Genomic DNA, 20,859 nt, shown 5'->3' on the forward strand with positions numbered 1-20,859 from the left:
CACTGTATACATAATAAATAAATAAAGCTTAAAAAAAAAAAAATCAACCAAACAAAACAAAACTAATTTACAATAACATGGTCTAAACATTCACTAGACTAGCAGTCTGAGGGGAAAAAAATGTAACATTACATAGGTAAAGAGAGAAATGGTTTATTTGGTAACAAGGAATAAAAAGAAATTCTTTAACTTTTCTCTCTTTTGGTGGTTGACTGCGGTGGCCAGATGGACGGCAACACACACGAACCCTCAGAGCAGATCCTCTGCTGAAATGCGGAGGAACCGCATTCTTCACCCTCTAGGCAGAGGGGCCGGCTGCCGTGCTCTCTGGTGTCTCAGTGGCCGCTGTTGTCTCCTTCTTGTCCTCAGGCTTCATGGCAGGAAACAGAAGTACTTCCTACAGAAGAGCAAGACAGACTGCAAAATTAAAAAGCACCAGGAGCTTGGTGGCACAAGTCTGTAATCCCAGCACTCAGAAGGCAGAGGCAGGCGGATCTCTGCGAGTTCGAGGCCAGCCTGGGCTACAGAGTGAGTTCCAGGACACCCAGGGCTACACAGAAAAACCTTGTCTCAAAAAACAAACAAACGAATGAACAAACGAATGAATGAATGAATAAGTAAATGGCCCCATGAATATTTTTTTGTTGTTGTTTTCGCAGCTATCCTTATTGCTTCTGTCTCTTGTTACTGACCAAATCCAGAGAACTACACACCTTAACACAAAACCACCTAGGGCGCCATGTCAAAAGAATGAATCAACACAGGTTCTAGTAAAAGTGACTTTCAGCGGCTAGAGAGATGGCTCAGCAGTCACAAGTACTTGCCGTTCTTGCAGAGGACTCAGCTACATGGTGGCTTATAGCCATGTGTAACTTCTTAGAGGGGATTTGACAATCGGCCTCTGTAGGCACAATGTATGCTTGTGGTGCAAAACAGTCATATGTATAGTTTTTAAAAACTTATTATTTTTTTTAAAGTGAATGTCCTCCTAGGCATACATTAACATAATCTCAGTTCTGGAGGTAGAGGCAGGAATATCAGGAGTTCAAGGTCACTGAACTACAGTTGGAGACCCAAGAGAGTCCTGTTGTGGGATATTTGTACACTGTGTGAAGGTGTATGCTGTGACTGGTGTAATAAAAAGATGAATGGCCAATAGCTAGGCAGGAGGTATAGGCAGGATTTCCAGGCAGACAGGAAGGAGGAGGAGGAATCTAGGCGAGTGAGAGAGTTGCCATCCAGTGTGGAGGAAGCAGGATGGGTAGTACTGAGAGATGAGGTATTGACCCCAGCTACCTGAGACCCTGTCTAAAAGACAGTAATAATAAATGAACAACAAATGGATTCCCTTCTCTATAAAATACAATAAAAACAGTGTTCGCACCTTACAGAACTGACTGATATGAGGCAATACATTTGGGAGGACTTAGCATTTCCCTGGATACTAAAGAAAAGCAAACTATTAGTGTCCCTCCTGTCTCAGGTAGGAAACACTAAAATCCTGTAGGGTCAGGATTTTACTTCAGTCTTCTCTTCTATTGTGGAGTAGGATATGGAACATCTTCAGCATTTACTTTATTTTCCTGGCCCACCATGTTCTGCCTCCAGTACAGTGGAGTTCTGGGGAAGCGTGTACTGGGAAGTTTGTGCATACCTTGATATTGTTGGAATCTGTGAGAAACATGGTGACTCGGTCGATACCCATGCCCCAGCCGGCTGTTGGGGGCAGCCCATATTCCAGGGCAGTGCAGAAGTTCTCATCTATGAACATGGCTTCATCGTCACCAGCAGCCTTGGCCTAGAATAAATAAGGTCAAATGTAATAATCTAGTCCAGTGAGTCTCCACCTTCCCAATGCTGCGACCCTTTAATACAGTTCCTCATGTGGTGGTGACCCCCAACCATAAAATTATTTTCATTGCTACTTCATAACTGTAACTTTGCTACTGTCATGAATTGTAAGTTTCGATATGCGATCCCCAAAGCGGTTGCAACCCACAGGTTGAGAGCTGCTGTTCTAGGTCATCTTAGCACTCACAAAGACACATCAAAACTTTCAAAACAGATGCCAAAGATGCTCCTGACACTTAAGACTTGCTGGGAACTGATTTCCCAGTAACTATAGGATTTAGCTATTTCTTCCAGAGACCTGGAGGTTAAGACTGACAAAGCAGGGGCAGGAGAGATGACTCAGAGTTTAAGAGCACTGACTGCTCTTCCAGAGGTCCTGCGTTCAGTTCCCAACAACCACATGGTGGCTCTCTCTGGTGTCCTCTTCTGGTTATTCATAATAAATAAATAAATCTTAAAAAAAAAAAAAAAAGACTGACAAAGCATACCTCAGAGATGAAGCCTGTATTTTAAACTGAATGGGACTGTACATACCTGTAGTTCTAACACTTGGAAGGCTGAGGCAGAAGGATTGACAAGAGGAGGCTGGTCTGGTTTACATAACTAATTCCACGCCAACCAGGGCTAAACAGTGAGATTTTTGTCTCAAAAAGCCAAAAGGGGCAGGTATCGCTCATTATTTTATAGAAATAATATATAGTAATTAAATTTTTTTGTCTCAGAATGTGGGCAAATTTCTCTGAACAAAAATGTTCCTCTGCTTGGGGATTTGGGACTCCAAATAGACAAGTTCTCAGCTCCTATAGGATGGTACTAAAAAAACCACCATCATGGCAGAGGCAGTAAAGACAGCTTTGGACACTGCCTTCCTTAGATCTTCACGTGTCACGAATGCTCGAACCACCTCAGGAACGGTGCAATCTACACCAGGCGTGGTGGCACACTCAGGGGGATCACTCCGAGTTTCAAAACCAGCCTGGTCTACAGAGAGAGTGCCAGGACAGCCAGGGCTTCATAGAGAGACTGTTTCAAAAAAAAAACCAAACCACCACCACCACCACCACCACCACCCCCCATACACACACACAAAAAGAGGTATAGTCTGAGAAAAGTATGTTCTTGCTAAATGAATGTATTTGCTAAATGAATGTATTTGCAAGACAAGTGCCTTCTCCAGAGGTGATTTTAAACTCATTTTATGCATCATATAATCAAAGCCTCGAGTCTCAGCTGGGTATGGTAGTGTGGCCCTAATAATCCCAGCCCTTAGAGGTAGAGACAAGAGGATCAAGGATTCAAGGGCAGCCTTAGCTACCTGAGATACTATCTCAAAAACAAAGAGCAGCTCTACTTTGAATGTGACTTCCTCCTACAGAGCCTCTTTATGGGCTAGAGAATTGGCTCAGTGGTTAGAAGATGCTCTTCCAGAGGACCCAGGTTTGATTCCCAGCTCCCATACAGTGGCTCACAATTATCTTTAACTCCAGTTCCAGGGGACCCAGGTTTGATTCCCAGCTCCCATACAATTATCTTTAACTCCAGTTCCAGGGGATCCAACTCCCTTTTCTGCCCTCCTTGAGCACTGTGTGCACGTGGTATACTGATACACATGCTGACAAAACACCCATATATGTAAGACAAAATAAAAAAAAAATTTAGCCGGGCAGTGGCACACTCCTTTAATCCCAGCACTCAGGAGGCAGATGCAGGTGAATCTCTGAGTTTGAGGCCAGCCTGGTCTACAGAGCAAGATCCAGGACAGCCAAGGTTACACAAAGAAAACCTGTCTCGAAAAAACAAATAAACAAACAATGAACAAAAAAACCCAAAACAAAACAAAACCCTAGAAAATTGAAAAAGCCTCTTGGCTTTGGGTAAGACACTGAGAAAGTGGACATCAACAGAGGGTTAAGGCCAGTACTTCCTGGTGAGTGAGCTCAGTGATGAAACAGATGTCACTGCTCACCCTCCTTCCTTACCTTGGCCTGTTCTTCAAACAGCTGCCGCTGCCGCATGGGATCATTCAACTCAGTGTAGGCATTGCAGATTTCCTTCTTCATGACAAATAGCTCAAAGCGCTCAGTTAGACCCTCTTTGGAGCGGTGCCTGGGAACATGACCACAAAGGATGAATATTCAGGGCTCTGGTAATAACCTGACGCAAAAATTGAACCCTGAAGCCTCACCAAGGCCCAGCACCAATCACAGGCACCAGAGTGAAGGTGAGAGAGACGGGAAGATTTGATTTATTCCCAACAGGCAGTGGAGCTGACTGAATCCATGCCCTTCTGCTTCGCCCTCATTCTCTAGGCTGCCCACTCGCTTTGGTCAAGGAGCTATCAGCAAAGGTCTAGCATGTTGGCTTGTTGAGGCTTATTCTTTTGGAATGCCTGCCTTGGGAACCCAACCACCATGCAGACAAAAGCCAGACTACTGCCAGAGAAATCAGGTGAAGAGACCCTAGAATTCCCACCCTAGTTACTGTATCACGGCATGGTGCAGAAAGACCACTAAGCCAACACAGAGCATCCAAACAATCTCTCACTTCACACCATTCACTTCTGTTTTTGTTTGTGAAAAGCAGCACTGAAGACTGAACCTAGGGTCATGTTAGCTAAATGTTCTACTGCATAGGTACAGCCCCAGCAGCCCCAGCCCTACCTCAGGGGTTTTTATGCAGCAACAAACCGTATCTCACCATTTGGCCAGAGGGCTCATAATCTGTGGGTGATCGCAGATGAATGTAGGACTGATGCATGTCACCTCGAGGAACTCTCCAACAAGCTTAGTGAAAAACAAAGCAGAAGTAGACATGGCATCTGAGTATCACTGACAATCTAGCCCAAGGGGGGGGCCTTAGCTCCAGTGCAGCGGGGATCATCTTGTAGCTTTTTCAAAGGACAGAGTATTAACTAAGATAATATACATGAACTATTGGCACAGAGCTTATTATAGTTCAAAGTTTCTTTCTGCTTATATCTCACTGGGCTGGGAATTGAAACACCCCCTCCCCAGGCCTTGACTTGCTAGGTCAGTACTTTACCACTGAGCTACTTTTCCCAACCCCAATTCCATGTTTCTTAATTCTCCTGCTCCTCTGTATGGTTTTCTCGTAAAGCTGCAGGAACAAATTCGCCTCATGAACCCATTTCCTAGGGTTAAGGTGCTGCTCAGCACTGGATGAGCACAAGTGTGCCATCTCACCTTATCAAGGAGCCTGGCTGTGGTCCGAGGTGGGGGGCATTCAACACCTTTTGCAACACAAATATCATCAAGAATTTTTCGAGTTTCTGTGACAGAAATGTACAAGTTAGGACAGGGAGCATCACTGTGGTCTAGGAAAAGTATCTATAAATATGAAATGTGAGACATTTTAGCTTTGACCCAACAAATGCAGAGCTGACTGGAAGGAAGGAAGGGAGGGAGGGAGGGAGGGAGGGAGGGAGGAGGGAGGGAGGGAGGGAGGGAGGGGAGGGAGGGAGACAGGGGGGGGAGGGAGGGAGAGAGGGAGGGAGGGAGGAAGGAAGGAAGGAAGGAAGGAAGGAAGGAAGGAAGGAAGGAAGGAAGGAAGGAAGGAAGGAAGGAAGGAAGGAGTAGTATTTTACCTTCAGTTTCAAAGAGGCTGGTTTTTGGCAGCTTCACACCCAGGGCTTTCTCAAGTTCTTCCACCATGCTGATTCTTCGGAAAGGCGGGGTGAAGTCAATCTCATAGGCTTGGCCTTCTGGCCCGTCTGGGTGGTAGGTGATCTTGTAACTGCCTGTAATGCTTTTCACCATCCCTGGGAGAAAAGCGGCATCTCATGGACTGACCACAGGAAGCTCTCCTCTGAAAGCAGCACTGCAGTCTCCCAGACCTGAGCTGAAGACAGCAGGACTCACCTGACAGCATCTTCTCTGTGATCTCCATGAGGTCGTGATAGTCTGCGTAGGCCATGTAGAACTCACAGGTGGTGAACTCAGGATTGTGAGTCAAATCAATTCCTTCATTCCGGAACTGGCGCCCAATTTCATAAACCCGGTCAATGCCACCAACCACCAGCATCTACCAAAAACACAGGGCCACAGTCATGTGTTAATAGCCCTGATAAACTCCTGTGCACTAATTGGTTTTCATACTTAGGTATGTTCTCACTCAAAATAGCACCCTGCTGTCGTTAGACTCTTGTAGCAGGCATCATTTGGTTTTCTTTAGCTGTGCAGGACTCCAGAGTCTCTCCCTATGTTTTTGTTATTTGCTATTTGGTGATCTGAGTTGCTCCAAAACCTCTTCTGGGGTTAGGTTACAGGCAAGTGACCCTGCTCCACCTGCCAGACACACTAGTGATATGTCACAGAAGCCACTAAAGGAAGGTGTAGGTATTACACAGACAGAATTCACTCTGGCTAAGGGGACCAGAGGCACCAGAGGCGGCCATCTGCAGAGATCCTAGCGCAGTGACTTGTCTTAGTAGGAGGTGGTGCTCCCTGTGACAGCAGCGCAGGGGTATGAGCTGGCATCATTCCCGGTCACCGATCCAGGCACAACTCTCTGACCGTCAACTGTGGCTTCCTAACACAGGTGAGTTTGCTTTCATGTGTCTGCAACTAAGAATCTTGGACGACAGTCTTTGGTATTTACACTGCTAATTTGAAGAGATTTCTTTTTAATTTCTAGGAAGAAGTTAAAATCATCAAAAGTCCTTTTATGAAAGACTGAACTTAGAAGGAATGGGATGTAGTTCAGTGGCAGACTATTTTTTCCTTCTTCTGAAATAGGGTCTCACTGTGTAGCCTTGGCTGGCTTAGAATTCACTATATAGACCAGGCTGGCTTCAAGCTCACAGGTTCGGCCTGCCTCTGCTTTCCAAGTACTGGCATTAAAGGTGTGTGCCACCATGCCTGGCCAGTTGTAAAGTTTTTGAAGAAGAAAAACAAAACAAAACAAGCAAGACTAAACTCAGAACTAGTCCAAGGAAGACTGAAGTTAAAGCCTTCAGGGGAACTGAGGAGAAATGTGTACACACTTGTACAATGCCTTCAATCTTCGCTGCTTACAAGGAAATTCTACAAGAACCACACCAACCAACCTGAAGAACTGCAACAGTGTCCTGGCCGTTCTACCTTTGATGTTCCTTATTTCTGATTGTACTAGGCTAGCCAGTGGTTCTTCCAGCTTCCTGCTACTTGAAGGAAATGGGGTGTGTGGTTATTGACTACCTTATGGTAGAGTTCGGGAGCAATTCTCATATACAAGTTCATGTCCAGCTCATTGTGGTAGGTGATGAAAGGCTTGGCCACAGCTCCCCCTGGGATGATGTTCATCATGGGAGTTTCGATCTACAACAGACAGAAACAAACAGTTCTCAGATACATACCAGAGGCTTTGAGGACAGGTCATCCTTGGTATGTAACATAGTCTAGGCCTGTCATATACCAAAAGTAAAACTCCGTAACGTAAGTGCTTGATGGAAAACAGACAGTGCATCTCTATTTCTAGTAATAACACAGCACTGATGCCAGGTGTTGGGGGCACACGCCTTTGACCCCAGTACCCAGGTGGCAGAGCAGGCAGATCTCTGTGAGTTCCAGGCCAGACTCCAAAGCTACACAAAGAAACCCTGTCTCAAAAAAACAAAAAAAAAAAAAAAAAAAAAAAAGTTGCCGTGGTCACAGTGTCTTTTCACAGCAATAGAACAGTACCTAAGACATTTACAGTATTTACAATTTAAATCCTTTAAGTCTTTTTCTTTTTTTTTCTTTTCTTCGAGACAGGGTTTCTCTGTGTAGCTTTGCGCCTTTCCTGGAACTTACTCTGTAGACCAGGCTGTCCTCGAACTCACAGAGATCCACCTGGCTCTGCCTCCCGAGTGCTGGGATTAAAGGTGTGCACCACCACCGCCTGGCTACATTTATTTCTTACCTGAATCTACACTACATATACTTGCATTTTCATACAATTAAAAGGTGTGTGTGTGTGTGTGTGTGTGTGTGTGAGAGAGAGAGAGAGAGAGAGAGAGAGAGAGAGAGAGACAGAGACAGAGAAAGAGACAGAGAGGGAGGGGGAGGGGGGAGAGAGGGAGAGAGAGAGAGAGAAACAGACAGGCTGGCCTGGAGGTCACTATGTAAACCAGGCTGCACTTGAATTCAGAGATCAACCTGCCTATGTTTCCCATGCTAGGATTAAAGGTATGAACTACCATGCCTAGCTTCTAAACAATTTTGGGGGACAGGGGATTGGGCTGAGACAGGTCTCACTGTGTATCCCTGGCTGGTCTTGAACTCACAGAAATCTGCTTGCCTATGTGCTTGCCTCCTAAGTGCTTGGATTAAGGGTGTGTGTCACCATAGCTGGCTACTAAAGACTATTTTAATGCTACAGACTCTCTAAAAATGATTGAAAATGGCGTCATTAGCACGTGGGTAGGTACTGTTCTGGAAGTCAGGTCCTGCTTCCTAATGAGTACAGAACAAAGACATTGACAAGGGGGTGTTTTCCTGAGGCATGAAGGACACTGGCAGGATAGCTGTGTAAAGATGGACACTCAGAGACAAGCACAGCAAGGCAGGCCCCATTCCAGGTAAAACCCCTCGGCCGTCGGTCACCTCTAGGAATCCCAGCTCATCCAAGAAACTCCGTATATATGTGATGATCTTGGAGCGGATGATAAACTTCTGCCTCACGAAGTCATTCAGTATCAAGTCCAAGTATCTCTGACGATACCTTGTTTCCTAGACCAAAAGCAGCGGTTAGAAACCAGTTTTAGGAGACAGCAGGACAGACACGACAAGCGACGTGCAACTTGGAGAAGAGCTCACAGGACGGCCCAGCTCACCTTGTCCTTGAGGCCAAAGTGAAGATGAGGCAGCATGTGCAGGCAGGGAGACAAGAGCGTGATGTCATAGGGGATGATGCTCAGCTCACCCTTCTTGGTTTTCCCAGGATTCCCCTGAACTCCAATTATATCTCCCCGGCGCAGTTTGTTGTTGATGCGAACAAATTCTTCCTCTGATTTATAATTCCTGAGTGAAAGGAATGTATCAAATGAATACAGACTACTGGCTTACTCAGGAAACTTCCCTGTTACTGTGAGCCAGTCCAAGAAGAGTCCCTGCTTCAGGGACAACGCTGGATTCCTCTTATGCTTACTGTCCTAAAGTAAGAACAGTCATTCACTTCTAGACCTTTCCACCTTCTACTCGACTGTACCCAACCATGTCCCACCCCTTGCTACCCTACTCTAAACAGCAACGGGAAAATAGGATCACACTAGCTGTGTCTTCAACTGTTCCTGTTACTCTGGGGTATGACATGGGATCTTGAACTGACTATTTCTGTGTACCTGGAGTTGGCCATGACTTGTAACTTGACCCCCTCTCCTCGAAGGTCATAGAAGATGAGCTTTCCCCCAGAGGCTCTTTTGGCATGGATCCGACCTAGAAAGAAAACAGCAAAAACACCGATGGAGTGAGAAACCCTTGAAGCTCCCTGAGCAACACCGATCACGGCAACCTGAGCGTGGCCGAGGTCTGCGGCCTCCCCTCTTTCATGTCAGTGGTCTTCGTTAAAACCAGTCAAAGCTGTACAAAGACCTCACTTTAAAGATGGTCAGTGCCTTCTGGATGGCAGTGGGAACGACAACACAGGTTTTAGGTTTTTCTAAATCTTTACATAAAAATTAAGTCCAGCAGTGGTGGTGATTGTCTTTAATCCCAGCACTCAGGAGGCAGGGGCAGGTGGAGCTCTGTCAGCTAGTGGCCAGCCTGGGCTACAAAATGAGTTCCAGGACAGCCAGAGCTGTTATACAGAAAAACTCTGTCCTGAAAAACCTAAACAAACAAAGAAAAGTATGATTGGACAGGCTAAGCTAAACCCATTAATAAAAGTTTATGTGGAGAAAGGCCAGGCACAGTGGTACATTCCTTTAGTCCTACCACTTGGGAGGCAGAGGCAGAACTGCATAGTGAGAGCCTGTCTCAAAAATAAAAAAATAGGCCGGGCGGTGGTGGCGCACGCCTTTAATTCCAGCACTCGGGAAGCAGAGCCAGGCGGATCTCTGTGAGTTCGAGGCCAGCCTGGTCTACCGAGTGAGTTCCAGGAAAGGCGCAAAGCTACACAGAGAAACCCTGTCTCAAAAAAAAACCAAAAAAAAAAAAAAAAAAAAAAAAAGAATCCCAAAATATAAGCAGTGTGTGGTAAACCTCCACACGTAGGGAAAAATCCGTGGTCAAGGACTGGGCCTCTGACGGATCTGAGAACTAAAGAACTAGAGATGGCCAAGGGTGTTCACTGAAGAACTTAGGCTAGGTGAGGACAGCAGCGGAGACCGGAGAGGCTGTACCTGTTTCCATACAAGTGAGGGCTAGAAGACCTAAGAAGACCTGGAGGGGATGGAACCGTAAGCCATGAAACTCTCTAAGCTCAACCCGAAGGTTCCTTTCCAGGACAGGGCCGCACAAGGCACTACAAAGCAAGGAGGAGGAAGGAACCCAGGAAATCCCAGAACTGTAACTAGCTATGATGTTTATGAACACTTCACAAAACCCCAAGAGTACATACAGTGAAGTTGAGAAGGAAACCAATCTTCCTTTAAACACGACAGAAAATGAGGACTGGGGATGTAGCTCAGTGGGCAGAGTGCTTGCCTTGCAAGTACAAAGCTGAATTCAGCCCCCAAACCAAGTGTGGTGGCACATGCCTGTAATCCCAGGCAGAAGCAACAGGGTTAGGAGTTCAAGGTCATCTTTGACTACATAGTAAGCTCAATATGTGAGACCTTGTCTCAAAAAACAACAGCATGAATTTCACATAAAAATTAAGCAACAAAGAAGCATTAGGTAGGCTAGGGGATGCCTCAGCGTGCCAAGGTGGTGGTATGAAACTGATCAGACAAAGATGTTGATATGCATTTGATTCCAGGACCCCACACAACAAGCAGGATTTGGTGGCTCAGTGGGAGGCAGCAGAGAGAGGCAGGAGAATCTGACAGGAGCAGCTAGCTTGGAGTACAGACACACACACAGTACAGTGAAAGAAATAAGAGAGGCCCTGTCTCAAACAGGGAAGGAAAGAACAGACTCCAGAAAAGGTATTCTCTGGCTCATTGCGCACAGCTGCATTCTCACACACATGAAATGAAATAAATGTATACTTTTTAAAACGCTTAAAAAAATTTAATAGTCACAATTACTTTAAAGAACTGATAGTCCACTATCTTCAAATAGAGTCTCAAACAAAATCCAAAGCAAGAAGAAACAAAACAAAACAAAAAACCCACAAAAATTATATCCAAGAAAAATACCTGAAATAAAAAGGGGGTGACTACATGGAGAATGCTGGAAATGGATGAGCAATTAAGAGCACCTGTGCTTGTCCAGAGGACTTGGGTTTGGTTCCCAGCACCCACATGGTGGTTTACAACCATCTGTAAACTGAAGAACTTCCCTCTCCTGACTTCTGTAGGCACCAGCATGCACACAGTGCACACACATACATGCAGGCAAAACATTGCTAAATATAAAATAAATCTAACAACAAAACAATGTGAAAATCCTCTATCTAAAAGCACACTCATACAAACATTAAACCAGAACCACTAACATCAAAAAGTGTTGGTGGGTATGGTGGTGACACCTGTAGTCCCAGCACTTGGCAGGAGTTTAACGCTAGCCTGAGCTTCAGGAGACCCCGTTTCAAAAACCAAAACATAGTATCAGAGGCCGAAGAGACAGAAAGCTTAGATGACAAAGTGCTTTCCTCACATGCATGGGGAAGTGAATTCAATACTTAGAAATCACAGTAGGGGAGGGAAGGACACACTAGAGAGATGGCTCAGTAGTTAAGAAGACTCACTGCTCTTCCAGAGGACCCGAGTTCGGTTCTCAGCACCCATATTGGGAGGCTCACAACTGCCTGTATCCCAGCTGCAGGGGACCTGACTCTTTTAGGCTCTGTGGGCACCTGCACACATATTTGAGGTATACATAAATAAACAATAAATCTTAAAATGCAATTTAAAAAATACTAGGTGTGGCACTCACTTGTAACCCCAGTGCTGAGGAGGCAGATTCAGGAGTGTCCCTGGGGCTTGCTGGACAGCCAGCCAATCAGCTTAGCCTACTCCACAAGCTTCAGGCCTGCTAGGGAGGGGCCTTATCTCAACAAAAATGTGGACAGCACCTGAGCCTGAGGATTGACACTGAAGGTGACCTCTGACCTCTACAAGCACGTGCACACAGGATTTGAGTACTTGGATGGACACACACACACACACACACTTTAGGAAAATGAATGGGCTTTTGACATTTAGGTATTGCAAAGGTTCTACCTATGTAGTAAGATTATGGGTAATTTTTTTTCTCTTTATTTTCTGTGAATGCCCTACATTTTCTCCAACCAGTAGTTTTACTATTTTGGGGGAAGGACATTAAAAATCTCAAATCCATAAGTAATGTTCTAGAAATACATGCCTGAGAGTAGAGACAAAAAGTTAAATTAGATGATTGGGCCATGTTTTGGGGATGCAAAGAAATTCTTCTAGGATTATAAACTAGGAGCAGCATCCAGCCAGGAGGGCCCAGAGAACATCCCTTCTACAGAAGATCGCCTTATCTAGAACTCGACCCAGGCCTCAGGGCTGCTCTGCTTTCTGAGTAGATAGAAAGGTACCTCTCCAGTAAAGCAGCTTCAACACCAGCTGTGGACAGGGCAGCAGGGGATCTCAAGTGTGAGGGCAGCCTACGGATACAGCAGGATGCCGACTCTAAACATCAAAAGGGGCAGAGGGCAGAAGAGCACCCCAGGCCCTCCTCTGTGTTGGCAGAGGTGAGGATGGCAAGTGGGCTGCCGGCAGCTCCTCCTACCTGCCACTTTTAAGGTGATGTCAGTCAGGTGGTCCCCGGGCTGCAGGTGACTGTACTCCTGGATGAACTGAGTGAGTGAGATGTCCACATGGAACTTGTGTGGGTACGGGTCCTCCCCACTGACCTTCAGCTGCTGGACTGCTTGACTACGGATCTTGTAGTATTGCTGTGAAAAAAAGAGCCAGTCCTCAGAAGCGGAACGTCTTGCAGAGTATCGCATTCGTGACTCTCCTTGTCCCTGTGACAGAGTACCTTCCAGAACCACTTGAAGGAGGACGGAAGGTTATCTAGTTTAAGAGGGTATGGTTATGCAGAGAAGGAATGGCAGCTGGAGCAGCTTGTCCAGGCCATCACAGACTTAGGGAACAACTTCATCTCTGGTTTTTGTTTTTTTTTTTTTTTGGTTTTTTGAGACAGGGTTTCTCTATGTAGCGTTGGTGTCTATCCTGGATCTCAGTCTGTAGACCAGGTTGGCCTCAAACTCAGAGATCTGCCTGCCTCAGCCTCCCAAGTGCTGGGATTAAAGGCGAGCGCCGCCACCGCCCGGCACATCTTCATCTCTGTAGGTCAGGTAAGACAGACAAGCAGGTCAGGATGAATGGGGCTGAACCACACTCCATTAAGACCCACCATCAGTGACCACGTCCTCCAATAGGCTCCACCTCCTAAAGCTTCCACAACCTTCCAAAGAAGCAGCACCATCTGGGGACTAAGAGCACAGGAGCCTGCAGGGGGCACAGTCATAACACTAATCAAGTCCTCTGCATTCTTGAAATAGGACTGACTATGGAACAAGATTCGAATGAAAAATAAAATATGTAGAGCCACAGAATGAATTCAAAATACAAGGTTCAACAGAACGGAAAAAAAAAGTGGAGTGCATCTAAAGTAAGTTAATTGTTACAGGTGGTCTCTTTCGTGGACTGTGTTTGCATGGTGGAGTCACTTTCCTAACTACACTTCTGGCTACACATTAGACTCTTCCTTCCCTTGGGCAGGTCCATGGAACCCATAGGGTGCAAATATGGAATCTTCTACCACAGGAATTCTAAAAATCTAATAGAAATTTAGCCTTAGAGTGTTACAAATGGGCATGGCTGTGTTTATGTACAAAACCAGGAAGGGAGGATGAAGTGGGAGAGTGGAAAAGTAGATTTGGCATGTGGATGTATTTTGCTGACTAAAAGACGCTCTAGTATATCTTGAGGGAAGATGCCTCCTCTGATATTGCTACAGGCTCAGCTACTTCCAAGGAGTATTGGCCTCTCCAAATTGTCTACTGGAATTGATATTAAAAACTCAGAGCTGGCCTTGCTTGCTGACCTTGACCTTGATATCCTCCCTTTGCTAATTATCTGCCGGGTTCCACCCTCCTGAATGCTTACAGGAAGTTCCTTGTCTGTGTAAACTGCATATTGGGCGTTAACAGCTTAGATGCAAGATTGTAAAACATCAGTAGCGAACTTCTGCCCTCTGGGGTTCTCCCATTGTGCTGTAAACCTGTATTTAAGACCTCCTCCCTCCTTCAATAAACAGCATTCGGCAAAAAAATAAAAAAATTCATAGCTGGGCGGTGGTGGAGCACATCTTTAATCCCAGCACTTGGGAGGCAGAGGCAGACAGATCTCTATGAGTTCAAGGCCAGCCTAGTCTACAAACCGAGTTCCAGGACAACCAGGGCTACACAGAGAAACCCTCTGAAAAATAAATAAATAAACAAACAAACAAACAAACAAACAAGCAAGCAAATAAATAAAAAAAATAACAGGCCTATATCTTCAACCAAATAAAAGGGCACACAATGCCCTCTCCAATCCACTGGCAGTGGCCCTTGCTGGTTCAAGTTCTTAATCATCTTGTTAGTCACTGGCCTCTCATGCTGTCTGCCATAGCCTCTCTGAAGCTTTCCTGTGTCCACTCACGCAGTGGCCCAGGGGAACTCACGTTTGGGTCCAGAGTCTCCTCCTCAGCGCCCACACCATTGTCAGCAGTGTGGTTGGTGACAGCAGCAGCAGCCTGGCTTAGCTGTTTCTCACTGAGCTCCTTCTGCTTGGCCTCTTTCTCTGCCACTTTCTTCTCGGCTTTCAGGCGTCTCTTCAGTTCACTGTGGGAGGATGACAGTACCCAGTGTGAAAGCTGCCTGAAGAACCCTCGACCACAAGAAGCTCCATCTCACTTTTCAAAAGTATGAGCAGCCTGTGGAAAGTGTTCCTGCTCAGTCCCACACCCCTAAATAATTTCACTCCCCAACTCTGACCTGTTAGTCACTAAACTCCAAATGTGAACAAAAAGAAAACCTAAGCTTTGAAAAAAGAAGCAACAGATCATTTCTAGTATCCGCTTGGGCATCAGAAACCAACCAGACCCAAGACGCACAAGGGCCAAGAGGCCCACACGTACCAGTTTATTTTTAGTCCTGGAACAGAGACTTCCCAGGAAGTCTGCAGGATAAACTTTTAAGCTCCCTGACACCAGAAACTTCATCTTGGTAGTCTGGTACCCCTGGCAGAAGACAAGTCCCTAAAGTACCAGTCAAGGCTGTGATAAGGCAATACCTCTAACCCTGTCAGCCCATGGCTCTCCCAGAGAAGTGAGTTAGGCTGTGGAGAGAGCTGGTCTTCAGAGCGTTAAGAGACTCCCCAGTGACAATCTCACTCAGAACAGCTGTCAAAGACTGGTCTGGAGGCAGGGGCTGTGGCTCGGTTGCTTGCCCAGCATGCATGAAGCCCTGGGTTTGATCCTTAGCACTGCAGATGTGATGCTGCACATCTGTAACCCCAGTACTTGGGAGGTGGAGGCAGAGATCACAAGTTTAAGGTCATCTGCAGCTACATAGTGAATTTGAGGCCTGCATGAGACCCGGCTCAAAACCAAACAAAACAACAAAACTGCTCTGACTTTAACACCAGAATGGAATACTACACAAAGCAGCACAACACAGTGAATATCACGCCAGTTTGTAGTCATGCTGCCTCAAGCTAAATTCTAAAACACTAACCACTTGAGCGGTCTTGAGCAAATGACTCCTCATGGTGTAGAAGAAGGAAATAAGACGCCCTCACCAGCTGTGAGGACTGAGATGTTAAAAGGAAATGACTGGTCCCAGAGTTTAGTTAGCACTCAAAAGTGAATTTGGGGTTCTTTCACTACTTATCTCTTACTATTCTGACTCCAGGGCAGAAACTGGACAAATCTGGATATATTTCTGATCAAGTTTCTCACTATCCAAACTTCATACATGTTATGTCAAACACTCAAAAACCAAAATAATGGGGAAACTTTGTGACCCTTATGATCTGAATTTGCTATTTAAATCCAGGAAAACTAAATTTATATGGATAGACAAGAATATCTTCATTATTCAAAGAGAATTCACAGATCATTCTTTCCAGCTGATAACTCTTTAATAGTGAATCATGGCAAAAGATTCTAAATTATGTTTGCATATTTTCTGGATTTATTTTTTTGTTTTGTTTTTTGAGACAGGGTTTCTCGGTGTAACCATGGCTGTCCTCGAACTCACCGATCTGCCTGCCCCTGCCTCTGCTTCCCGAGTACTGGTATTAAAGTGCCACCCAATGTCTGGCTTTAAAACACACCCTTCACTTTCTTTTCTTTGTTTAGTAGTATTGGAGGCTGAACCCAGGGCTCCAAGTGTGCTAGGTGAAAGGTCTAACACTGAATACCCTCAAGTTCCTTTTTAAATTTTTAAATGGGATTGCTAAATTGTTCAATCAGGACTTGAACTTGCAACCCTCCTCCCTTGGCCTCCTGAGTTCCTGGGGTTATAGCCATGCAGTGTTGTTCTTTGCTGTAGCCTTCATTTTCAATCTACTGGGGGGGGGGTGACTTGGAGCCACCAGGCGGTGGTGGCAGTGACTTTGATGCCAGCACTTGGGAAGCAAGGTAGTGGATCTGAGTTTGAGGCCAGCCTGGTCTAGAACAGCCAGGACTACACAGAGAAATCTCTGTCTCATGTGCAAAATAATTGTGATGGTTTCAAAATAAGACAACTCTTTCTAGACACAATGTGTCGTGTAAGTTGTTCATCTTTCTAACCGTCTGCTAGGTCTATCATTCTGTAATTCATTGAGCAAGGCTAAGTTCATCTTTCTAACCGTCTGCTAGGTCTATCATTCTGTAATTCATTGAGCAAGGTTACTATCTGCCCCCAGCCCTCCCGCCCCCAATGTTAAGACAAATCTGTTTTCTACTTCACCCAGGTTTTACTCTTGTAGATTTTGAGGACAGTCCAAAAAGACCCTACAGTAGCACCAAAACTAAAGAGAGTTGATAAATAGACCCAGAAAGAAAGGGACTAGCTAGCACTAGAACTCCTTACTTCAGGCAGTGATGTAGCACATGCCTGGAATCCTGTAATGGGAAGTGAAAGCAGAAAGACCTGTAGTTTAAGGCCAGCCTTCATTACACAGTGAGGCTGAGGCCAGCCTGTCTCAATAAACAAAAAACAGTCCAAGGAGTGAAAAAGAAAAGAGAGGAAAAGGGACTGCAGGAGATGGGCTCTGAACTTACGAAGTAAGAAGGGATTCTTGGCTTGGGCAATAACGATCTGTCCAGAGACTTAGCCAGCTAACAGACACCAAAGGAAGGAAAGATTCTGCTCCCAGAGCAATAAAGGTTAAGGGCACCAACCTTCTTCTATCAGAAAGTGGCTTGTCCTTGTGGAGCGTTGTGAAGGGAGCAAGTTGACCCAGTCGAAGTTCCCTCTGACCCCATTCTGCCCGCGAGGTTTGGCGCAGGGACCCCCTAACAAGCCTGACAGCAGCTTGCATCAACATGGCAGAGCACCCTGGAACTAATGATTACCACCACCTAGCAGGAAACAGAGATGTGTAGTCAGAGGGGACAAAGAGTATACACCCACTCAACCTGCACTCCTGAGGGGGGAGCCATGGCTTGTGCTGACGTTCAATGTCCCTCTGAACTCAGTCCCTCCTGACTAACATCTGCAATGTTCTCAGTCCTGACTATGGAAAACAAAAAGCTTCTATCTGGGATTAAGAAGTCAAATGCAAGCCACTCAACAGCTTTATATGTGCAAAAATGCTCACAACATCCTAAAGTATAGAAGGCAAAATGTGGGGTTCTGAAGTCTGGCTACTGGATGACGATGAAAACAAAAATGCAAATTTTAGACACTCCCAGCTACTTGGCAGGTTGAGAAGGATCATTTGAGTCTAAGAGTTTGAGAACAGCCTGGTGATTACAGTGAAATCCCACCCCAGAAAATAAAGAAACCATACAAACACTAGCTACACGAAACGATCACTGAGCCAGAGAGAAAAGACAGGTCCTTAGACAACACCACGTTTATGTATCTTTAACACTAGATGGCATGAGATCTACCAGGACCACACTCTACTGTGTTTAAATCATTTGAAGAGGAATTTTTCATTAGAACATGAGTGACTTGAGCAGACAGCCCATCAGTTTTTAACTTTGGGGACAATATCAGGCATAAAATGGTCTTCAGTAAAGATTTCAGACCAAGAAATTTCAAGAACTAAGAAAAAGAAGGGAATTTTTTTCTTGGGGGAAGGGGTTTTGAGACAGGGTTTTTTTCTGTGTAGCCCTGGCTGTCCTGGGTCTTGCTCTGTAGACCTGGCTGGCCTCGAACTAACAGAGATCTGCCTGCCTCTGCCTCCCGAGTGCTGGGATTAAAGGTGTACGCCATCACTGCCCAGCAAAAAGGAATGTTAATCACAAAAAAACAAAAAAAAAATTTAGCCCATGATAATTCTAGGAACATACACCAAAACTGGTTTATTTTGCCAAGTGGTAGTGGCAGAGGCAGGTGGATCTCTGAGTTCGAGGCCAGCCTGGTCTATGGAGTGAGTTCCAGGACAGCTAAGGCTACAAAGAAAAATCCTATCTCAAAAAACAAAAAACAGGTAGTGGTGGCGCACGCCTTTAATTCCAGTACTTGGGAGGCAGAGGTAGGCGGACTTCTGTGAGTTTGAGTCCAGCCTGATCTACAAAGTGCGATCCAGGACAGGCTCCAAAGCTATACAGAGAAATCCTGTCTCGAAACCCCCCCCCCCCAAAAAAACAAAAACAAAAACAAAACAATCTCCCCTAAACAAACAAAAAAGCAAATGATTTATTTTAGAAACTTGAGGATCACAGACTTGACACAGACGTCACTTTAGGTTCCTGTTCCAGTGCTTCAGAACAGTGCTACAAGACACATCAGGAACACATACTTTCATTATTGGAGCCGTGCGCATAGAAGCAAGCATTTTACCAAGTCACCCTCCCAACCCCTAGGAACATAAATCTTTACATAAAAAAAATCACCCAGGGCTATAGTTTGTGAATTTGAAAAGTGGACATTAATATTTCTCTTGCAAGATTACTCCTGAGATTAGCCAGTTTGTACAGTGCCAGCATGGTGTTTAACAGGTAAATGTTGCTCAAAAAAGTGGTAGGTGTATTTAAAAAAAAAAAAAAAAAAAGCAGGGCGGTGGTGGCGTACGCCTTTCATCCCAGCACTCGGGAGGCAGAGGCAGGCAGATCTCTGTGAGTTCGAGGCCAGCCTGAGATCGAGTTCCAGGACAGGCTCCAAAACTACACAGAGAAACCCTGTCTGGGGGGGGGGGAGTGGTAGGTTCTTAATTTACCTGAAAACTTTTATTGATTGCTCAAAATTTTAATTATGATTTAATAAACCCACCCAACTTCCTCTAAGGAATCCATCAATAACTCTCCACAACCTATTAGGGAGCTAGCAACACATACATTTAAACATTTCCTTTAAAATCATTCTAAAATACTCAAAGCAGAAGCCTAGACATAAAAGGAAAAATCAGCTCTTACCTAGAAAGTCTCTAGTATTTCCCTCAGGGCTCAACAAGAGGATTGATTGCTAGTGCACTAACTAAAGAAGCCATGGTATGTAATAGCTTAAACTATCTCCCACAGTTCTGGAGGACACTAACTATGTAGTTCTTCTAGGCATTCAGAAGACAGTGAAGTCATTGCTCATGTTCTGTGGTTCAAATGAGGAAGCCTGGACTAGAGAAAGTGTAGTATTTAGAAAGTGTAGTAACAGCCAGTTGAAGGGAGGTTAATCTACCTGTCCACGTTCATCTACATTCAGATCTGGGGTGGTTTACAAAGATACACCCAGCAGTGGAAAGGGGAGCCTGGTGTATCCGACTGAATAAGACCATTTGCTCATTTGTCTCAAGTCCTTTGAGTGACACATGAGTAGGTGCACCACAGTTTCAGAATGGACCTCTTTTTACTTGTAAGGTGCAGAATGATCTTGGATAGGCCAAGAAAAAATTGTAAGGTTCTTGTAACGGGAGTTCCCGCAGAGCATTACAGCTGGCCTGATTCCAGAGCGCTAGCACCTGGGTTTTGTGACTGCTACCTTCTGTTTGAAGTATGGAAATCCTATCTGAGTCCTACACGGTTCAAAGCCTATGCAAAACTTGGTTGTGGGAGGACACAGAAAACTGAGATGTCCTGTGACCGGGAATTGCTTTGGCATTTATCTCTTTGGGCGGCTTCAGATAATCGTATAACAATAAAAAAAAAAAAGCCTTTTGAGAAGGTACAGTCAGTTCACCAGAAGCTGACTCCCCCCTGCCGCCGCCCTGTTTCTTCCACGGACCCGCGTGAGCCGAACACCCGACACAACAGGTTCTTCTTTGAAGAGTAGATAGATATTTAGCCATTTTCCAATCTGTTCATTGGGGGAGTGGCTCAATTAAAAAACGCATTTCTTAAGAGGTAGAGGAAAAGTTAGTTTCACTTTGCTTTCCTGTCACCTCCCGGTTTCTGTGCTGGCTTTCCCTCCCTCCGCCTGCTCGTCCCCACAGTTAGGAGCAGCGAACCCACCAGCCAGGATCGCCGAGCCCTGATCATCCCGGGGGGCTGTAGTTTCCAGGGGGCTACAGCTCCGTCCCAACATGTGCTCACCTACCGGAGCGGGCAGAGAGGCCCCTGGCACAGTCGCCTCGTGGGGAAGACTCCGGGTCCTTCCCATCGGGCCACTGCGACAGCGACACTTAACGACCTTCAGCGACACTTACTTCTTGCTTAGTTTCGGCTCGCCATCCACTTTTATTTCACTCTCCTGCAGCGTGGCCATCTTCCCCACCGCCTAGACCTAAGGGTGTGGGGGGGTGGGGAGAAATGACCG

At 45.6% G+C, this 20,859-nt stretch overlaps 1 protein-coding gene across 4 annotated transcripts; it reads right to left on the reverse strand.

Moving 5' to 3' along the window:
• Positions 1 to 133: 133 nt before the first annotated feature.
• Positions 134 to 20,859, reverse strand: Kars1 (lysyl-tRNA synthetase 1). 4 transcript variants are annotated; one of them, XM_028892759.2, is made up of 15 exons: positions 20,750 to 20,853; positions 17,343 to 17,522; positions 14,634 to 14,793; positions 12,690 to 12,855; positions 9,170 to 9,263; positions 8,663 to 8,849; positions 8,433 to 8,558; positions 7,047 to 7,166; positions 5,730 to 5,892; positions 5,456 to 5,629; positions 5,055 to 5,140; positions 4,549 to 4,634; positions 3,831 to 3,957; positions 1,655 to 1,798; positions 134 to 397 (listed from the first exon to the last, which is right to left on the reverse strand). In XM_028892759.2, exons 2-15 carry the CDS (start codon positions 17,486 to 17,488, stop codon positions 299 to 301), a joined length of 1,878 nt encoding a protein of 625 aa, XP_028748592.1. In that variant the 5' UTR covers positions 17,489 to 17,522; positions 20,750 to 20,853; the 3' UTR covers positions 134 to 298. The 4 variants fall into 4 exon arrangements, with proteins under 4 accessions (XP_028748592.1, XP_028748593.1, XP_037062182.1 ...); XM_028892760.2 differs by lacking the exon at positions 17,343 to 17,522 and having other exon boundaries at positions 20,750 to 20,859; XM_037206287.1 differs by lacking the exons at positions 17,343 to 17,522; positions 20,750 to 20,853 and adding an exon at positions 20,641 to 20,720.

Source organism: Peromyscus leucopus, chromosome 5, assembly GCF_004664715.2.
Source record: "Peromyscus leucopus breed LL Stock chromosome 5, UCI_PerLeu_2.1, whole genome shotgun sequence".
Lineage (NCBI taxonomy): Eukaryota > Metazoa > Chordata > Mammalia > Rodentia > Cricetidae > Peromyscus > Peromyscus leucopus.

What these genes read in the sequence shown, in the direction of transcription:
- Kars1 (XM_028892759.2), bottom strand. Translation starts at nt 17,488, where the DNA reads ATGTTGATGCAAGCTGCTGTCAGGCTTGTTAGGGGGTCCCTGCGCCAA. An exon ending in CCACTTTCTGATAGAAGAAG is followed by an intron (nt 14,794 to 17,342) that starts GTTGGTGCCCTT and finishes ATCCTCCCACAG; the next exon opens with TGAACTGAAGAGACGCCTGA. An exon ending in CAGATTCCAACAATATCAAG is followed by an intron (nt 398 to 1,654) that starts GTATGCACAAAC and finishes GCTCTTCTGTAG; the next exon opens with GAAGTACTTCTGTTTCCTGC.